The 19,949-nt window shown below is 41.6% G+C and overlaps 1 protein-coding gene across 1 annotated transcript in view; it reads left to right on the forward strand.

Moving 5' to 3' along the window:
* Positions 1-12,709, forward strand: part of DDAH1 (dimethylarginine dimethylaminohydrolase 1) — a 151,991-nt gene extending 139,282 nt beyond the window's left edge. The window contains exons 5-6 of the mRNA XM_082668236.1: positions 6,902-7,045; positions 9,519-12,709. Of these exons, the coding sequence (XP_082524362.1) occupies positions 6,902-7,045; positions 9,519-9,635 (261 nt within the window). The 3' untranslated portion in view covers positions 9,636-12,709. The remainder of the gene's footprint in view (positions 1-6,901; positions 7,046-9,518) is intronic.
* Positions 12,710-19,949: the final 7,240 nt, after the last annotated feature.

The raw sequence follows: 19,949 nt of genomic DNA on the forward strand, positions 1-19,949 counted from the left end.
AAACCAACCTATGTAGTCTAGTAGCAAACGCGGATGACTTCAGAGGCCAGACCTTCTCTGTCTAAGATGCACTTAAATGCAAACTTTTCAATATATGTGCACGTCAAATAAATTGTATCTACAAGAAAAATTAGCCCACAGGCTGTCAGTTAGTGAGCTCCGAGTCTAATCTTTCAAGGGCTATTGTCAAGGTGGTAGATTGGTGTGAAGTAAAAAGGTGGGCGTTTGGAGGCTGACTCACCTGGACCTGAATCCTGGATTTCTGTCTTAATGTGTGACCTTGGAAAAATTACTGAATTATCTGAACCTTGGCTTTCTTATCGGTAAAATGAATTGTTAAAGAAAGAAATAAGTGAAGATAGATAAACCATCAATAAAGAGAAGATAGCTCAATAAACATTCCAATTCTTTCTTGCTATTGAATGACCCAGGGGGAAACTGAAAGATCACCCAGCTCCCAATACCCAAGGAAGTTAATTTTTGATGATGAGATTTTAGGAGCTGAATTTAGGGTGCAGGTATCTGAAGAAACATAGCCAGGGCATGACCTCAGTAGCCAAGTAGGCAGCTGTCTACTGTACTTATTCAAGACTAAGAATAAGACTGTGGGACTAGTCTTAGAGAAGCATGGCAGGGGTAAGAAGGGAAGGTAGGATGCCAGACTTTGCATTTTGGAAGTACTTTGGTCTGATTTTTTTCCTCTCCACTCCTTGAGTCAAAAACTTAAATCAGGGCTGTGATTACCCGTAGAAGCTCCCCTTGTTCCTTCTGCCCATGCCCTGCTCCCCAGCCCTCCGCAGAGCTCAGAGTGGTCCTGTAAGAGTATGGGGGGTTTTTCCCAGCCTTCCACAGAAACCACTGGGTTTGAAGATTCCTTGCAGAAATGGTTTATGTGACTTGTGGTTGTAGTTTGAATAGCAGAAGAATTCTTTCCTCTACATTTTCACGTGTGCCATATGATCTGAGTGCAGCAGCAGCTCCAAACATGAGATAATATGTGGAGGAAACGTCATCTAGCTTGGAAGGGAATATTTGGCATTGAAAGTTTGCCCAGATTTAACTAAAAAGAACCATGTAACCTCATTCTTAGGATCACAGCCCATCAATTCAGAGAGGTTGTTTAAAAGACAACCTCTCTCAGGTTATGTTCATTTTGAGCTGATCCATGGAAAAACCATTAAAAAATGAAAACATGATATCAATTCTAGAATGTTATTCATAGCTGTTTGACTCAGCCTTAAAAGGACTGCAAGGACTTGATGCCTGGTGTATTGTCAGACTCTCAATGAACTGTTGATGGATGGGTGGATAAATAAATGTATGAATGATTCTAGATATTCAGGAGCAATGAAAAGTGTACTTGAGCATCATATATTGTATATCTCAGTAGAATCTATAATGAGTTGCTTTATTGAGTTGGCTCCATTTTGATATGCTGAGATGAATACATATGTATATTTCATAGGAAGATCAATTATGAGCAAGCCAAAAATGTGCTCTGTTTCCTAAACATCTTTAAATACGTTCTATATAACTTTGCTTCGGTATTTGACCAATGCATCCAACATTGTTCTGTGAAACAACATAGCCTGGGAATTTTTTCAGAATACTTGATGTACTACAAAGAAACCATGAGTAACAAGTGGGAGAATGAAACTGCCTTCCAGACTTTTGGATGAGAAGATTCCCAGAAACGTTGGGAACTGCCGGAAATGCCTGGTTGTTAATGCAACTAGCCATGCAAATCATCTTGGGCTGGAAGCCAGACATTTCCCACTCTGTTTTGTGACAGCTCCCCTCTGGGGAGCAAGGCCGGTTCCTCCAAACCAGCAGCTGTGTAACAGACCACCACAACGTGGCCAAGATGATTCTCAGAGCCGTTTCCTCGCACGGCTGCATGCCTTCTTCGTTAAAGAGATGCCTCTGTCAGGAGTGAGGCTGACTTTCTTTTTACTGCTAGTTTACCCTTGACCGTCCTTAAATTATAGACTATCATCTCCTGAAGGCAGAATCTGTGACCAAGTTACCTTTTCATCTCTTTCCCGTTCCCACCTCCCACTGCCATCGCGCCCGGCCTGAAGGGGGCGCTCCAAGAGGACAGTTGAATTGAACGGAACACCAATTGTATCCAGTCCTGATGATATTCAATAATTACTCTCTTTTACACAAAGTGGAATAACTCCTTCGGGAAATTGCAGAAATCAGAAAAGACATTTAGAGTAGCGAGTTAACCTCTCAGATACTCCCCCAAAGCCTTGTAGAACTGCTGCGTGTTACCCGGAGTCCGGGGCCTCTCGGGAACTTGTGGCGTGGGGACGGATTAGCGGTTTTCTCCTTTCCGTGCTGGCTCCCAGCGCAGCCAGAAGCAGGAAGCATAGCCCCCGGTGTTAAAAGAACACTTTACACACAGCTCTGGAGCAATACACCGCCTCCACCCCTTTTTAGGAAAAAATGTTGGGACATGGAACTAAACAGCCTAGCAGCCACATTCTCAGAATATTTGAAATGATACTCATCTTTTAACAAAGGCTTCTGTGCATCCACAAAGCGGAAGCAGACCCCGTTCCTCTGTCTCGCGCTGGCTCTGTCCTTGGGAGCCTGAGCTCTTTGAGGTGATGCCCTGCCAGGCGGGCCGGGAGCACATGCTCACATCTTCGCAGTGCCGTTCCAACACCACAGGGGAGAGATGCTAGAGAGACACACAGTCTCCTGAACCTTTTTCTGTGTATTCCCCTCTGGATGGCAAGCGCCCTGCATTGTGTATATATGTTCGTCTTCTGAACCCAGCCATAAATAAATGCAAGCTGTCTTATTCAGACAATAACAACATATAAGAGAAAGAAAAACAATCACTAACAGGAAAAGAAAAACCTGTTCTTTGTCCCAAAAGAGAGAAACCCTTTGTGTTCAGAATAAACACCTTTAGCTTTTTCATGGAAAAAATGTATTTTTTGTTTATTATCTATAGTTACCACTTCCTAAATCCTTTTAGTTTAGAAAGACTACGCCTGACAGAGCTTTTGTATTTTTCTTTCCACGGTTAAGCAGAGCCATTCACTGCTCCACACAGGGTCTGTTCTAGTATTAAAAGTCATTTCTTTTGGCACAGATTTTAACCTGTCTTAAAATGATAACCATGCGGTCTTGAAAAATTATTTGAAAAGCTTCTCCTAAGGTGGTTTTGGTGGTTTTGTTAAGACATTTATTTTAAGAGTATCTCTCAATAGAATTTATCAGTGAATTACTTTATGTATTCCCAGCATTCAATTATTTCCGCTCTAAGAATATTATAACTCCTTTCCTCACAGTGATGAAAAAAATGAAACTATCCTCAAACAGTGCTAGGTTGGGTACTGACCTTATGTCAGTAATTTTTGGAATGTTCCCACCAGAAGTTATAAATTATAAATATAAGGCCCAGAAGAGAGAGAAATATTCAAGAGTGAGGAAAACAGCAATTAGAATTTCACAGAAATACCATCAACTGGAGAACAACAAATCGAGCACATGGGAGGGGAGTGGTATTGTTCAAGCTAGGATGTGGGGAGATGGGAGGGAACATGGAGAGAGCTGAAGGCCGGGTAAATAAAGCACACCAGGAAAAGAAGGATTCAGTGTCTATTATTCCAGAGAAAATGGGCACTTTCTGAGGTAGGTTTCTCTGCAACCTTGGAGATTCTAGTTTGTTCCTTCCCTGATAAACAAAAAGTCAGCAGTAATAACATCCTTGATAGCACTTCCTCTGGAATGTATAACATTCCATGTTTCTGCTTCATAGTCACCACCGGACATGCATGAGTCAGACTGAGAGGTGGGGAATTTGCTGGGCTGCTCATGGGACCATTGAAGTTATAGTCAAGGCTTATGAGGTGTGGCTATGCTTCTTTCTCTTTCAACTCATCTTGTACTAAGAGCCATAGGTGATTTCTTTATCTCAGAACAGGCTATCTTAAGTGTGAGGTTAAAGGGCAAAGCTTGCCAAAACAGTAGATGGGACTGCAGACTGGAAACCTGAACCTTGTTTGTCTGGTCATGCTGTCGTAAAATACTAGCAGCTAATTAAGGGCTTAGTACAGCGCCTAATTATATTCATTATCTTCACTTATCTTTCACAATAAGTATGTCAAAGACTATTATTATCCCAATTTTATAGATGAGGAAACTAAGAAGTCAAAAAAACGCTTGAATTTCTATAGCTCACAAAGGATACAGCAGAGACTTAAACCCAGGTCTCTTTCCAGAGTTCACCGTCTTAATGTGTCCCCTCCTACACAATAATAAAGGGAAGCTACTATTATTTTTTTTTTGAAAGCAGCCAAAAGAAAGTCTGCCTAAGATATAATTAAATAGCAATTCATAATAGAGGAGAGCTACTTGCGTCTGGAAATTTTCTCTTAAACAAGCCTCTTCATATTATTTTTGGGCACATCCATTTTATAAAGAGGGCTAAATTGAATATGTTGTTAATTTGCTTATAATAGTTCTAAATTGTCCATGTCCTTGAATAGATACAAGGTTTCTCAGGCTGGGCTCTAAGGAAGAACCCACCCCGCCCGTGGGTGATCCACCCTATGGGCCTATCCCCTCGGGGAACAATTTACATTAAAAAGTGCGAAAGAAGGGCTTCCCTGGTGGCACAGTGGTTGAGAGTCCGCCTGCCAATGCAGGGGACACGAGTTCGTACCCCGGTCCGGGAAGATCCCACATCCCACATGCCGCGGAGCAGCTGGGCCCGTGAGCCATGGCCACTGAGCCTGCGCGTCCAGAGCCTGTGCTCCACAACGGGAGAGGCCACAACAGTGAGAGGCCTGTGTACCGCAAAAAAAAAAAAAAAAAAAAAAAAAAAAAGTGTGAAAGAGATGTCCAGTCAAGTCGAAACTGTACCGTGTCATAACAGGATTACACACAAAAAGAGAATGAATGGTACCATGATTAATTTTGACCATAAATTTAAAGTAGCAAATTAGTGTGAAAAAGTAGATGATATGGTAGTTTGTAGGAGAGAGATTTTGCTGCAGCTCTGGAAGTCAAGAAAGAGCAAAGTGAGATGATTAATAAAGTTTTGAGTTGCACAGATCTGGGTTTAAATCTACAATTATGACCTTGAGCAAGTTATTTGACCTCTCTCAGTCCAACTTCGTCATCTGTAAAATGGGAATTTGGGGATTCAGTAATAAATGTAAAATGTTTAGCATGGTGCTCTGCCTGTTCTTATTGTAATATAATTGTCTATTTGTCTGACAGTCTCCTCCATTAGCCTGTGACCTCTTCAAAAACTGGATTTATGTCTGTTTATCTTTGTGTCTCTGAGCCTTTGATATAGTGCTTAAGCTCATCCCCACTCTTGATGTTTCCTTCTATGTGAAGGATGTTCCATTATCATATTATTCCTGGTTTCTGTCTGCTCTTGACATATTCCCCACTTGGAGAAGAGAATGGATTACCTGATTGGTGAGTCAAGAAGGCCTTACCATCTGTACTCTTCACATCCTCTTGGGAGTGAAGTTTCTGCAGGGAGCGTGGCGTCTCTTCTGCTCTTCCACACCGTAAATCTTACTGTTCAGTGCCTCCATGACTTAGTAGACAAGAGACCTAACTCTGGGGTCCTATAATATGAGGCCCATTTCCACACAAATCTTGAGGGGCAAAGGAAGACCTAGCTTGAAAGATAGATTAGAACCAGACAGTGAAAAGATCTTCTTATACCTCCATGGCATGACATTTTGGCAGATTCCTTAAAACATATAGATAATGATAAAGAATGGAAAGAGTCTACATGAGTAAGCCCAAAATCATACTTGTTTTTGTTTTTAATGTTTGGATATTTTTGGCGTGGGGGAGGGGTGCAGGGGAATGGGGAAGGTTGTTCTTTGCATTTTTGTTTTAATTTGTTGAGGGGCTGAAGATGAGATATCAATATTTTAAGTTCTTTGCAGAATTCATTTTTGTCTTATCTTTAAGTTATTTTATACTAAGGTACTAATAAACCCTTCATTTGATGAATGGACCTGCTAAGTCAGTTTTTCTCCAAGTGTGATCCAGGGACCATCTGCCTCAGAATTACCTGGAGGGCTTCAGAATACGAATTATTATGCCTCACCTCAAACCTGCCAAACCAGAATCCCTGGGGGCATGGCCTTGGAATATGATTTTAACATTCTCCGCAAGGGATTTTTATGTTCATTGTATTAAGGGCAGCACCTGCCAACAGACAAGTGAATTCAATTTAAATGTACCGAGAAGAGGAAATTATGTTTTTGTGTGTGTGTGTGTGTGTGTGTGTGTGTGTGTGTGTGTGTGTGCAGTTATTGCTAAATCAGTTAACTGACCATTCTGATTACTGCTACCGACCATTCTGATTACTGCTATGATCCTTTTTCCCTATAGACCAGAGCAGCCCTGCTTACTCAGCTGAGGATATCATCAAAACCCCAGCTGGGCCTTTTGTCTATGTGTCTTTCTGATAGATCTTATGAAACAAATAATCGTTTTAAAACCCTTAAAAGCTTAGAGACTGGGCTTCCCTGGTGGCGCAGTGGTTGAGAGTCCGCCTGCCGATGCAGGGGACACGGTTTCGTGCCCCGGTCCGGGAAGATCCCACATGCCGCGCAGCGGCAAGGCCCGTGAGCCATGGCCGCTGAGCCTGCGCGTCCGGAAAACTTAGAGACAAACACGTACTTTTAAAAGAACAAGAAGAACCCTTACAATTCTTCCAAAGAATCGTAGCTACATCCAGTTTTCCTCTTTTGGTTCTAAGTGTCTAGAGGTAATAGACAGGAACTTCAACACAGAGGAACATTCTTAGGTATGGATTGCAAGCTTTTATCCCACCACACTGCCCTCCTTCTGTTGGCAAGTGTGGGAGACGCTCTGCTTAGGCCTGCTTTGTTTCTCGTTATAGATCATGCAACAGATGAGTGACCACCGCTACGACAAACTCACTGTGCCTGATGACACGGCCGCAAACTGCTTATATCTAAATATCCCCGATAAAGGCCACGTCTTGCTGCACCGAACCCCAGAAGAGTATCCAGAAAGTGCAAAGGTAAAAAAAGAAGTCCTTCCTGCCACAGCAGCTGAGTAGGCCTCCCTTTGCAGCCTTCCTGCCTAGGGATTTTTTTCACAATAGAGTGACAAATAACAGGGCTTCCTTTTCCCCTATACACATCATTAGGAAAGCCAAAAGGATAACATAATTTATTTATTTATTTTATATGATTTTTTTAACATGTTTATTGGAGTATAATTGCTTTACAATGGTGTGTTAGTCTCTGCTTTATTACCAAGTGAATCAGTTATACACATACATATGTTCCCATATCTCTTCCCTCTTACGTCTCCCTCCCTCCCACCCTCCCTATCCCACCCCTCAGAATGAGAGAAAATATTTGCAAATGAAGCAACTGACAAAGGATTAATCTCCAAAATGTACAAGGATAACATAATTTAGGGCCGAAGGAAAGTTTATTTAACTCGCTCTTCTCGTTAGTGTCATTGGTCACTAATGCATGCAAAGTAATTGAGATGATCATGCCTGGTATTCAGACCTTTTCAAATGAGTATTTGGATCTCCCAATTCTGTGCTCCAGCTTTGATTAAATGTACTTCTTGACACTGACATGCTCATTAAGCATAGAGACCTACAATTAGATGGCCAACTGCCTCATTGTTTTCTGACAAATCTAAGCTGCCCCTCATCAGAGGGTCATTTGTTTCTTCAGTCAGAGAAGTAGGAATGACCCAAAGAGAAGGGTGCTCAAAAGCAGGGGCTACACATCCTAGGCAACAAAGGCCTGAAAGGATAGAACAAGAAGAAATATAAATACAGCACACTTGGAACCAGCCAACTGGTCCCTCCAAGCAGCTCTGCATTTATGTTCCAGCCAGGGAATTGCCCCCTCCGTATGGAATTCCTTCCTGGTCTGAGAAAATCTTCCCAGTCTTTCAGGGCACTCTGCCAGTCTCATCTGTGTACTTTGGTAATTTCAATTTAATCATACCAAGCAGATTAAGGGTGTTGGTCCATAGATCCTTCAAGTGTTCATATCTTTTTTAGGCATTTCAGTATGTTCATCTCTGTCCAGAGGAGCAAGATATTTATAGTAAGCATTACAGAAGAGTCTTAGTAACCACTGATCTCTCTCTCTTTTCTTTCAATCTTAAACTTTAAAACTTTTAGAAAATAGTTTATGCTACCTTTTAAGTATGCAATACTGTATAATTACTAGGCTTATCCTCCTAGTCAGGAAGGATCCCCTTCAGCAGATTAAAAAGAGAGCAGGGGAAGAGGATAAATAGATTTTTTTTTTTTCTTCTTCCATGGCTGAAAGTGTGAACCTGAGGAAAATATAGGACCCCTGACCCCCTGGACTGGGGCTTAACCAGCTCTCAGATGAATAGTAGGTCTCACAATTTAATGTGCCTCAGGGTTGTTAAAAATACAGGTTCCTAGACCTCCCCACCCTAGAATCTGCCATGTCAGTAAGCACCCTGGTCACTGAACTCACTTGGAGAAACACAGCTCTGGATCATTCATACCCCTTCAGCCACATCAATCATCCGATAACGAGATGATCATTAACTGCTTCTGAATTCAGCCCTGGGTCTACCACCAAAAAACAGTAACATCATATTTATTGAGTGCTTCCCCTGTGCCAGGCACACCGCATGTACTATCTTATTCATTCCTTACAGCAGCCCTGTGAGGGTGCTGTTATTACTCCAGTCTTACAGAGAAATAATCCCAAGGCGATGCCACTTGACCGAAATTACACTTGGAGCAGTAAGTTGGCAGAACTGGGGCTGGAACCCAACTCTGTGTGGTTCCAGCACTCTTAATTAACCACTGTACCAAAGTACATCCTACAGAAGCATGGTAGATTGTTTTTAGGCAGTGTATTTGCAAGTGATTTTGCCTTTTTTTAAAAAAAAAAAGTTCTTCGTTTTATCATCAGAGAAAAAATCTGTGGACTGTTAATTTGAAGGTTTGACACATGCTTGCTTTCTATTCGTGTCAGAAGATGCTCTAAAATTCACACACCTGTAATTTAAAAGCAGTTTGACCTGAAACCCTTCACTTAAATTATACTTTGTCAAGTTTTTCCAATGGTCTTATTAAGGAAAGGAACGTTATAGTTGAGAGGGTTTTGAAGCGTGGAGAGAGAGTCCTACTCAGCCTGTAAACACGTCCACCAACTTTCATATATCACTTAATCTAGCAATGACAAGGGCAGAGTAAAGGCCTTTCTAGTAACAACCACATTTCTGACACATCTTTGGCTTTGAGGTTAGAGCATAGAGCTAGTGGTTAACCAATGCTGCTAGCTCTCTGGGTATCGCTGTAGGCACGTGTGTGGTCTTGGTTCTATGCATATCTTGGGGTTCAATGGGTGAAAAGCCTAAACTTACAAGCTAAATGAATCCTCTACCCCAGGTGGAGGGGGTGGGCCTGGGGGCCAGGGAAGACAGAGGCAGAAACATAAGCCTTCTTCTCTACTTTTCCTTGATTCCTCCTGCAGGTTTATGAAAAGCTCAAGGACCATATGCTGATCCCCGTGAGCCATTCTGAAATGGAAAAGGTGGACGGGCTGCTGACCTGCTGCTCGATTTTAATTAACAAGAAAGTAGAGTCCTGAGTCGCAGTCCCTCCCTTGTTGCCGGCAATACTGCACTCGTAAGGCCGATGACTGTACCCATTCCTACCGTTTTCATTGACAATCTTTTATGCCACTCTGCTACTAACACTGGTCTACAGTTCTAAATTTAATTGCTTCGTTCTGCACCTCCCCCAGCCCCTCCCCTCGAGGTGGTACCTAAACTGTGGATTTGCTCAATGAATTAAGCCATCTAGAAAATATAGAGCTAATGAATTATTCAAATGTGATTAATAATTGTAAGGAAACACTCATTTTAGTGTTTGTATTATCAGTGTGAAAATTGTTTATTTGCCAATATAAACCGAAGAATGTCTTTTTGATCAGTCAGCTAAGCTGGATTTTCTTTCTGTATATCATTAATTATCTTTGGCTCCTATGAAATTCCCTGGTCTGTGGATCCTCCTCCTTTCCCTCTTTGTTTCCATCTGAAGTATGAAAACTTTCCCACTTCTATCACAGTCACCTCGACCTTGGGTAGAATCCGGGGTCTTGCCTTCTGCACATCTTCCTGCAGGTCGACCCTGTCTGCCAGCAGTCTTTCTGCCTCGCCGCTACATCTGCCGCCACCACCACTTTCCCCCAGAGGGTCAAACAGGCCCCTCAGCAGAACCGTGACCAAAATCAGAGCGGCTGTTTAGGGGAGAGTTCACTGCACAGAGGCACATCCCAGTGGGGTTTGCCCCAGAGATCTAAATTCTAGAAGAAGTAGGGCACCACACCTAGGAAGGTGAATTCAGCACCAGATGGTTGCTAGGGGGTTGCAGATCAAGAAGCTTGGACACACCCCATGAGTACAACACTTTAGAAAGTCTTTAAGTCACATTCCGTGCATTTTTGCTTTATTACTGGCCATATACAGACCTTGGGGAATAGACTTATTTTTTTCTTTCAATTTACTTTCATTTCCCCCCATTGTGACTCACCCTGTTTCCAGGCTTCTACCCCTTAATCTACAGAGTTATTTTTTTGCTGACCTACAGAGTTATTTCTTTCAAAAGAGACATTACATCTAAAAATGATTATTGATGGTCTAGTGCGAGCCAGATGGAGCATGTTCAGGAAGTGATAGGCTTGGTGCTTGAAATCAGCTGCAGACAATGGACACTTCTACTTTGAAATATCCGTGAATATTTACTGTGGAATTCAATTAAAACTTCTCTCCTCTGTAGCCTTCCAATTACACAACCTTAAACTGACACGAATCTCTTAACAAAGAACAAAGCCGCAGTGAAGGGAGAGATGGTTGTCTTTTACTTAAATGAAAGAATCAGTCTTTTAGCAGACCAGGGAAATGGTACTTTCCAAGGAATGGTGACTGATCCAGGCATGTTATCAAACTTCCCAGTCATCTCCACCTTTCCTGTATTGCCTATGGCTAAGATTAAGATTCAGGGAGTTTAAGGAATGCTACTTCACGTCTTGCTAGGCTCACCTAACGTGTTTGTAATCAGACATTCCTCATGTTTGGTGACCAAGAGAGAATACCTTCATTCATTTCATCTCCCCCTGAACAAATGGAAGTGAGAAACCTCTGAGCAAACCAAGACAACCTTAACTACTATGTTTTTCATTTATTCGATCATTTTATGTCAGACTTAGAAGAAGTTCCTTCTCCTCCTTCTTTTTCTTTTTGCTTGACTTTAATATTCATATCACGTTCAAATATCTAATTTCATGCATCCTATGACTGAAACGTATCTTGGTCACTGGCATATTTCCAACTGTCTCATCATGGGTGAATAATATGTTTTTACCACAGAGAGAATGAATGTTACCCACATGCCCAAGTTAATAAAGAAAAATTGTCCTCAGTAGTTATGGTTGCCCTTTGGGGTTAAATCCGGCCCTATGCTGGCAAAAACAGAAATCCTCCCTCAAAGACAACCACAGGAAAACTCACTCAATCAGCCACTTCAGTCTTAATAGTACAGCTAACTGGCATATAATTTCCAATATCTTTATTTCTAGCTTTCCAAACTAAAGAACTGTTCTCTATTATGTTTAGTAAATTGCAAATGAATCAATTTTTCTTTTGAACCATTTGTTCTACAGAAGGCTGTTTTCACTTTTCCTTTTCTTTTCATCTTTCCATCTTTCCTTCTCTTTGTCTCAAGAAATCACTTAGAATCTATGTGCCTCTTCTACAGAATCTTATTCTGCACTGCTACATCACCTACAAGGCTGGCTTCTTTGGACTCTCTCTGTGATATGCTGATGTGGAAACCTAAAATATTTGCAGCATAGTAGTATTATTTCTTTGGTGTACTCATCAGCATCATATTATCTTTGAAGAGGAAAGACAACCCACTACCCCGTTACCTAGGTTCCCCGCTTGTCCATTGTGATTTATAAGGAAAAGCTAACAGAAACTGCTTTTTGACATTATAAAGACATTAGAGATTGTATATAAAAGTTGAGTCAGAATCACTTGGTCAGTAAGATTCAACTTACTAAGGACAATATAGAGAAAGTACATGATTTAGCATTATTTCTTCAACTGTGATGAATTGCTATAGAAATCAGCAGGCAGATCTCTCTACTGTGTATTGATTGCTCTTTTAAGCTACTGTGAACAGGCTACTAAGGCCATCTCTTCATCTAGAAGGGGAGAAATAGTCTGTAGATGAACAATGTGACTTATTTAGAGTTGCATGTTAGTCTTCGTAATTATTTACTCCTTTACATTCTACAGAACTCAGACATGATTTCCACGTGGTGTTAGATTCGTGCATTTTATCATACTGACCATCCTGTCACAGCCAGTGTATGGTTATCCACTCTGTGTGCCAAAACCAGTAATGCCTTTCACGGTCCTTTAGTCCAGAGAAATTCTGCACTGATTTTAGTCTCTTGCTGTACTGATCCTACAAGTATACCAATCACGATGGAATAAAGTGTGAGTTGTACTGTGATCAATAGCCTACGTCTCTTTCTTGCAACAGAAACTGCTGTGGTGAATGAAGTCACCATTTCTTTACTACCAGAGATGGGAAGTTTTTGGGTTTTTTTTCTCTTGTCCTGTAAGCTATGGAATTAGAAATACTTACCTGTAAGTCAACTGCTATCAAAAGCTTGGATTAAAATGATAATCAAAGGATACTTCATACTTGTGGTGCTTTAAAAGTATGCATATTATCCACGTGTGGTCAGGAGATCTTGATTTCACATATGTTCCTCCTCAAAAAGGCTTCCCTTGTTCCTTTGACTCCTGTCATCAGCACATTATAATATGGCTCAGTTATGGAGACGGTTGAAATATTTTTTCCTGTGTTCATGCAAGAGTTTGCTTTTTGTTTTTGTTTATTTTATAGTAAGAGTTTTTTAGGAAATATGAAGGTTTTTTTAATAAGACTTTTTATTTCCAACAATTTTTTTCAAACTGAAAGTAGCTTCATTGTTCTCTTTTTCTGACTGTAAAAATAATAACCGCTCACTGCAAAAATAAAAATCAAACCTTACCCAGAATAACATAAAAACAAAAGTAAAGGGAAAAAAATTACCCCAAATTTTATCACCTACAGACAGCTGCTATTAGCGTCTTGGAGAATATCCTCACATCTAGGACTAGATACAGATATAAATGTGGAATGATTGTACATCATCATGTGTGCTTCCTTCACTTAGCAATATACTGTGGCCATCTCTCCATGTCAATAAATGGAGATCTACATCATCAACTTGAACAGCCCTGAATAATTCACAATAAGGTTGTCACAGCAGCTCTTTCTAATTTACGTGGAGTGTTCTATCACAGATGTTTGGTGTGCCCACATTTCTAGTAGCCGGGGGTCTTTAGGCTGTAAAACATGTTCTGCTTATAAGCTCTCACACACCCCAAGGGTTAGCTCAATCCGTAATCCTCTTACCATAACTGAAGGGTACATGCAAAAGCCCATCAGAAGCACAAACCAGTACTAAAATCCCTTGGAGAGGTCATTGATTTAGTCACACCGCTCAGTTGACGATGCGTCAGTTAGTTCTCCGTTATTTAGGCTGCCATTAACGTGGACAGTGAAACTAAAAACTGCCAACTGCAAACCTGCTCTGGGCCGCCACAGGAAATGGAACCTTCCACCCACGTGCCAGAGTTCAGTGCTACTCTTAGAGGAGAGAGGGAGACACTTTTTAAAGCAAGAGTTAGCAGGGCTCCCCTGCCTGGTCCCCCCCAGCCTTGCAGAGAGTGGAGGAAGCTAAGAATGAGCAAAATCCCCTCTCACGACAAGCTTCAGGTTCTGGAAATGGGAATTTGCTGAATGAAGAATGCTGGTCAACCATCATTTTAGACACATGAGCACATGTTTAGCAAGTTCCCACACTCTGCCAGGCTCCTGGGTGCTCCTGTCTTTCGAGAGCTGACAGTCTGGGAAGGGCAGGGAAGGAAGACCACACAAGCGCCCCGATGATCATAACACAAAAGAAGGTAAGGGAGGAACCAAAAAGAATGGTGCTGTGGTGGTTCCCAAGTAGGGGAGATCAGACAGAGGGCTCAGGGTTTAATCTGGGCTTGAAAGTTCAGCTCTGGCTTCAAGAAGCCAGGATAGAGTTCTGGGGGGCAGCAAGACAAAGCCATGGAGGTGGGAGAGCACAGTGTACGCTTCAGAAGCACCTACTGTGTGCCTGTTAACCTGCCTAGGCCCTCAGGATACAATGGTGATTGTCCTTGCTTTCCTGGAATTTACATCCAAGTAGGAAGACAGACATTAAACAAGTTACAGCAAGCATGATAAACATTATGAAAGGAGAATGGGGTTCTCAGAGCGCGTGGTAGAGGCAAGCAAGGGGATTTGTTTGGCTGAAGCACGAGACAAATATAAGAGCACAGTAAGGGCTTCCCTGGTGGCTCAGTGGTTGAGAGTCCACCTGCCGGTGCAGGGGACACGGGTTCGTGCCCCGGTCTGGGAAGATCCCACATACCGCGGAGCGGCTAGGCCCATGAGCCATGGCCACTGAGCCTGCGTGTCCGGAGCCTGTGCTCCACAATGGGAGAGGCCACAACAGTGAGAGGCCTGCGTACCGCAAAAAAAAAAAAAAAAAAAAAAAAAAGAGCACAGTGAGACAATGTAGGTTGGAATGTCAAGGGCCTTGGGTATTTGGACAGAATTTGGCAGTCTGTGAGTGTCCCCTGAAGATGTTTGGGCCAGGGAGTCATACTAATGGAGTTTGATATGGCAGCCTTGTATAGGATGAATGGGAACTGAGACTGGTGTTCTTCTAAACTTAATCTCCCCAAATTTAATTCATCATTTAAACACCTCTTCTCAGCACCAAAATGGAACCTGAGAGCTCGGCAATTAACTCTGTATTTTCTCTCCCGAAAAACAGATCCATAACACCTTTCCCTCCCAACTACAAAGGGACATTTTCAACGCAGATGAGATAAAAAGACTAAAAGGTTCTTTGGAAGAAAGGTATAATGTAAATATCATTATCATCGTCATTATCCTCATTAACTCCTATCACAGCAAGTCTGGAGCCCATCAAAATGTCATCTTCTATTTGAAACATCAATCACCTACTCCAGAAATAACTCAGGATTTTCATAATTGATGCCTGTAAGCTGGCCTGACAGCTTCCATGGTGAATTCACAGGTTTCCTTGGCACCCAGCAAGGCTGCTCCAAAGACATACCTGCCTTAGGGAACTGTTGGCAAATCTGAATGGCCCTCATCTCCCTTCCCCCTCCAAACACTCATTTTTAACTCAGTGAAAGCAGGACCACTTATAGCAGAAGATAACGGGAGTTATCAGGCTTTTAGGAGAACGTGTAAGTGCCAAGTATGTTAGTCACTATAAATAAATAAAAGATTCAAACCAGTCTGCCCTCTAACCACTTGGTAAAATATAGCCTGGGCTGGCTTGTGACATGAATGCTTAAAAGCAGTGATGGGTCCCTAGGTCTCAGGAAGCCCCCTCTATTCATAAATAGAAAGTTTAGTCATTTGGCTATGAATAACAAGAAAGAGCTTGGGTGAATTAACACAAGCCTCTGAAGGTAGTTTTGCTTTTCTTGTGCTTAAACTTTTTTAAGGAATTTTTTTTTAAGTTCCTAAGGACTCTTATTGATTAGACAGGGCTTTGAACCAGAACTCAGAGGACAACTGCTCAAAAATTAAACTAGGAAAACGTGTGCTATGGGTTGAAATTTCCCATATCCCATCAGGGTACAAGACTGCATATTTCAGACTGCATATTTCACACTAACGCAGGAAAAGTTCAGGAACCAAACGAGTTCTCATTCCAAGCAACAGTCGAGCTATGTAGAAATGTTAGGTCTTCTACCTCTGGAAAGAGCTTGTGGAATAAACAGAGTCGTGGTCATGGATCCAACAGAGACTTAAAATTCCAGGGCAGGATATGAACAAAGTCAGCTGTTTTGTTTACATGGGACTCAGATGAGCATATGAGGTCCCCCTAGGATTAATGTTAGGACAGCAACATGGGGCTTTCTTTCTTTCTAGGTTTAATGATAATTGAGGGAGACAGAAGAAACACTATTACCATGGCAAGGTGGTAACAAAGAGTCTATCTGATAAGAAATAGAATTCACCTCCACTTGGATCAAATTGAAGAGATTCTAATGAAGGTCTGTTTCAAAGGTATGGATATTCAACGGACAAACAAGGGGTGGTGGGTGAGACACCCAGAAACCAGCTGTCAGCATCACGCCTAGGGCCAACAGGAAAAGGACAGGAAATCATACCACTGGATCTGGGACAGAGAAGGAAGGGCCACAGCTCTGGCCAGAGACCAGTTTCCAGAGCCTCTCTTCTCACTGTCTGACCTGCTGGCGCTCCCCATCGATTGAGCACAATGGCAAGATGGTTAGTGAGGGGTCCCAGGTGATGCCCCTGCAGGGACCAGCACAGAGCTGGCAGAGAAGGGTAGAAAAAGGATCTGGAAAGGGTAGAAGATGATCAGCACAGTGCCGCTATGAAAATGAGCTCTCAGCCCTTCAGAGAATCGTCATCACCAACTCTGTCTCTCAAGGTTGGCATTTAAATCCTATTTCTTAGCAAATTCCTCAGGCACATGCCAGTTCTGTGGTCTGGTTCTCCCTCTTTCAGTATCAGAAAATGATTGGAGCAGAATCAACAGTAGAACATGAGTCTGCACAGCCTGAAGGTGAGAGAACGTCACATTCCAGACCCGTGAGTCCTGGCCCGCTTTAGTAAGCAGTACGTTAGTTCTAAAATAAGCACAGTAGCTCGGGCACCTGGTGTCCAAAAAGAGCTAGTTGCCTTTTTACTGCATGCCCATGACCTGCTGGTGACATAAAGTTGCTTAGGATTCCAAAGAACCTATTTTCTGTGTTCCCCCTTTTGTTTATACCTACAGCCAGCCTTGCTGGGCACAAGCTGTTTTGGTTTTACATGGTTACGTTGCTCATGGGGATAATATTCAGTCTGAACTAATAGTAGTGAGTTCCCCATTTTGGGGGGTGTTCAAGTAGAGACTAAAGGACCCCATCCAAGACGGGTTGTAGAGATTGCTCTATCCAGTAAAATCTAATGTAAATAACATCCAACATCCTTCACTGCCCTGGAATTCTATGATTAGGTGTTTGTACTGTTCTGATCCTGAGTGACTTTCTTTTCCCCTCTGATCCCCACTCCCCCAGTCTCCCTAATAGATGGACATCGTCCTCATCTGTTAAATAACAGTAATTACGGTTCCACTTCCAGCATGACAGCATGAGGAGATAGATCTGCAAAACTGAGAAGATTGTTTTTTTAAAAGAAACATTTAGAGTCTCTGGAAATGGTCGTAAGTGTATACATCAGATGAAGACATTTAGCCAAGAAAATCTGCTAAACTCGGTAAGATCGGTGAGACTCTGTGGTATTTGAAGCCACACATTTCCCCCTCCCCTCCCAGCTCAGTGACATTAGCCCTCCGCTCCAGAACACAGGGCCCTCTCTCCCTGCAGCACACCGAGGGGTGAAACATCAGTGTTGCTCATCTTGCCCTCAGCTACATATTGCTGACACTGATTTCTGGACAAGTGTGGCTGGGAGATGGGGACTCCCGTCTTTCTCCCAGCTCTACTAGTGGGACAGAGGCTCTACCCTGAGCACTGCACCAAGGAGAATACTGGGGCCCTGAACCCCTTGCCCCAGCTCCCAGGGTAGGGGTTCCAGCCAGGAGAGGGAAGTCAAAAAGACTCGAGGCTATTGCCCCCCACCTAGCACAGAGCAACTACAGCAAAGAGGTCACTCAGAGAGGAGCACACCATTGTCTCTACCCCCAGCTGTAGAACCTTCCCTCAAAAATTTTGCCCAGGGGAAGAGGCAGGCAGTAGAACAAAGAGTTCCAAATTGAGAAGCTGGTCTAAGGATACTCTCAAAAATAGAGGAGTTAGTAGTGAAATGCAACTGGGAGGAGAGTGGTAGATTCCTTGGAGGTGTAGGCATCCAGATTGGAAAGGAAGAAGGAAAATTGTCTCTATTCACAGATGACATGATTTTGTATACAGAAAACTCCTAAGGGATCCACTAAAAAATGATTCGAATTAATAAGTGAGTCCATCAAGGTTTTAGCATACAAGATCAATATAAAAAATCAATTGCATTTCTATATAATTGCAATAAACAATCCAAAAATGAAACTAAGAAAAACAATTTCATTTACAATAGCATTGAAAGAATAAAATACTAGGAATAAATTTAATAAAAGAAGTTCAAACCTTATACTCTGAAAATTATAAAACATTGTTGAAAGAAATTAGAGCTAAGTAAATGGAAAAATCTCTCACGTTTATTTACTAGAAGACTTAATATTGTCAAGATGGCAATACTCCCCAAAATGATCTACAGCTTCAAAGCAATCGCTATTAGAATCCTAGCTGACTTCTTTGTAGAAACTGGCAAGCTGATTCTAAAATTCCTATGGAATTTCAAGAAGCCCCAAATAGTCAAAACGATACTGAAATGAAAAACAAATTTGGAGGACTCAGACTTCCCAATTTCAAACTTCGAAAGCAAGAGTAATCAAGACAGTGTGGTACTGGCATAAGGATAGACACATAGATCAATGGAATAGAATTGAGAGTCCAGAAATAAACCCATGTGTCTATGGTCAACTTTTTCAACAAGAGGGTCAAAACTATTCAATAGGGGAAAGAATAGACTTCTCAACAAATGTTCCTGGGACAGCCGTATACCCACATGCAAAAGAATGAAGTTAGACCCTTCCCTTTCACCATATACAAAAACTAATTCAAAATGGCTCAAATACCTACGTGTAAGAGCAAAAATATAATATAAAACTCTTAGAAGAAAACATAGGAGTAAATCTTCATGACCTTGGCTTTGAAATGGATTCTTAGATACAACACCAAAAGCACAAGCAACAAAAGAAAAAAGATAAATAGACTTCTCAAAATTAAAAACTTTTGTGCTCCAAAGGACACTATCAAGAAAGTTAAAAGAAAACTCATCAAATGAGAGAAAATATATCATATATCTGATAAGGTATTTTATCTAGACTATCTAAAGAATTCTTACCACTCAATAATAAAAAATACAAATAACCCAATTTTAAAGTGAACAAAGGATCTAAAAAGACATTTCTCCAGAGAAGATATACGAATGACCAGTGAATACATGAAAAAATGTTTGACATCGTTTGTCATCAGGGATGTGCAAATCCAAATCACAATGAGATACTACTTCACACCCATTAGAATGGCAAGAATCAAAAAGTCAGATAATAACAAGCATTGGCAAGGATGTGGAGAATATGAACCTTCATACATTACTGATGGGAATGTAAAGTGCAGCCACTGTGGAAAAAAAATCTGGCAGTTCCTCAAATGCTTAAACATTGAGCTACCATAGGAACCAGTAATTCCACTCTTAGGTATATATACCCAAGAGAAATGAAAGCATATGTCCATACAAAAACTTGTACATGAATGTTTATAGCAGCATTATTCAAAATAACCAAATGGTGGCAACAACCCAAATGTATACCAACTGATGAATGGATAAACAAAATGTGTTATCTCCATACAATAGAATAGTATAAAGCCACAAAGAAGAATTGAGTATGGATACATGTTACAACATGAATGAACCTTGAAAACATGCTAAGTGAAAGAAGCCAGTCAGAAAAGACCACATAGTATATGGTTCCATTTATATGAAATAACAGAACAGGGAAATCTGTAGAGACAGAAAGTAGATTAGTAGCTGCTTAGGGCTGGGAGTGGGGGCAGGTGGAGAGGGAGAAGAAGAGGGAGTGATAGCTAAAGGACAGGGGGCTTCTTTCTGACATAATGAAAATGTTCTAAAA

The sequence above is a fragment of the Grampus griseus genome (assembly GCF_964374135.1).
Source record: "Grampus griseus genome assembly, chromosome: 1".
Lineage (NCBI taxonomy): Eukaryota > Metazoa > Chordata > Mammalia > Artiodactyla > Delphinidae > Grampus > Grampus griseus.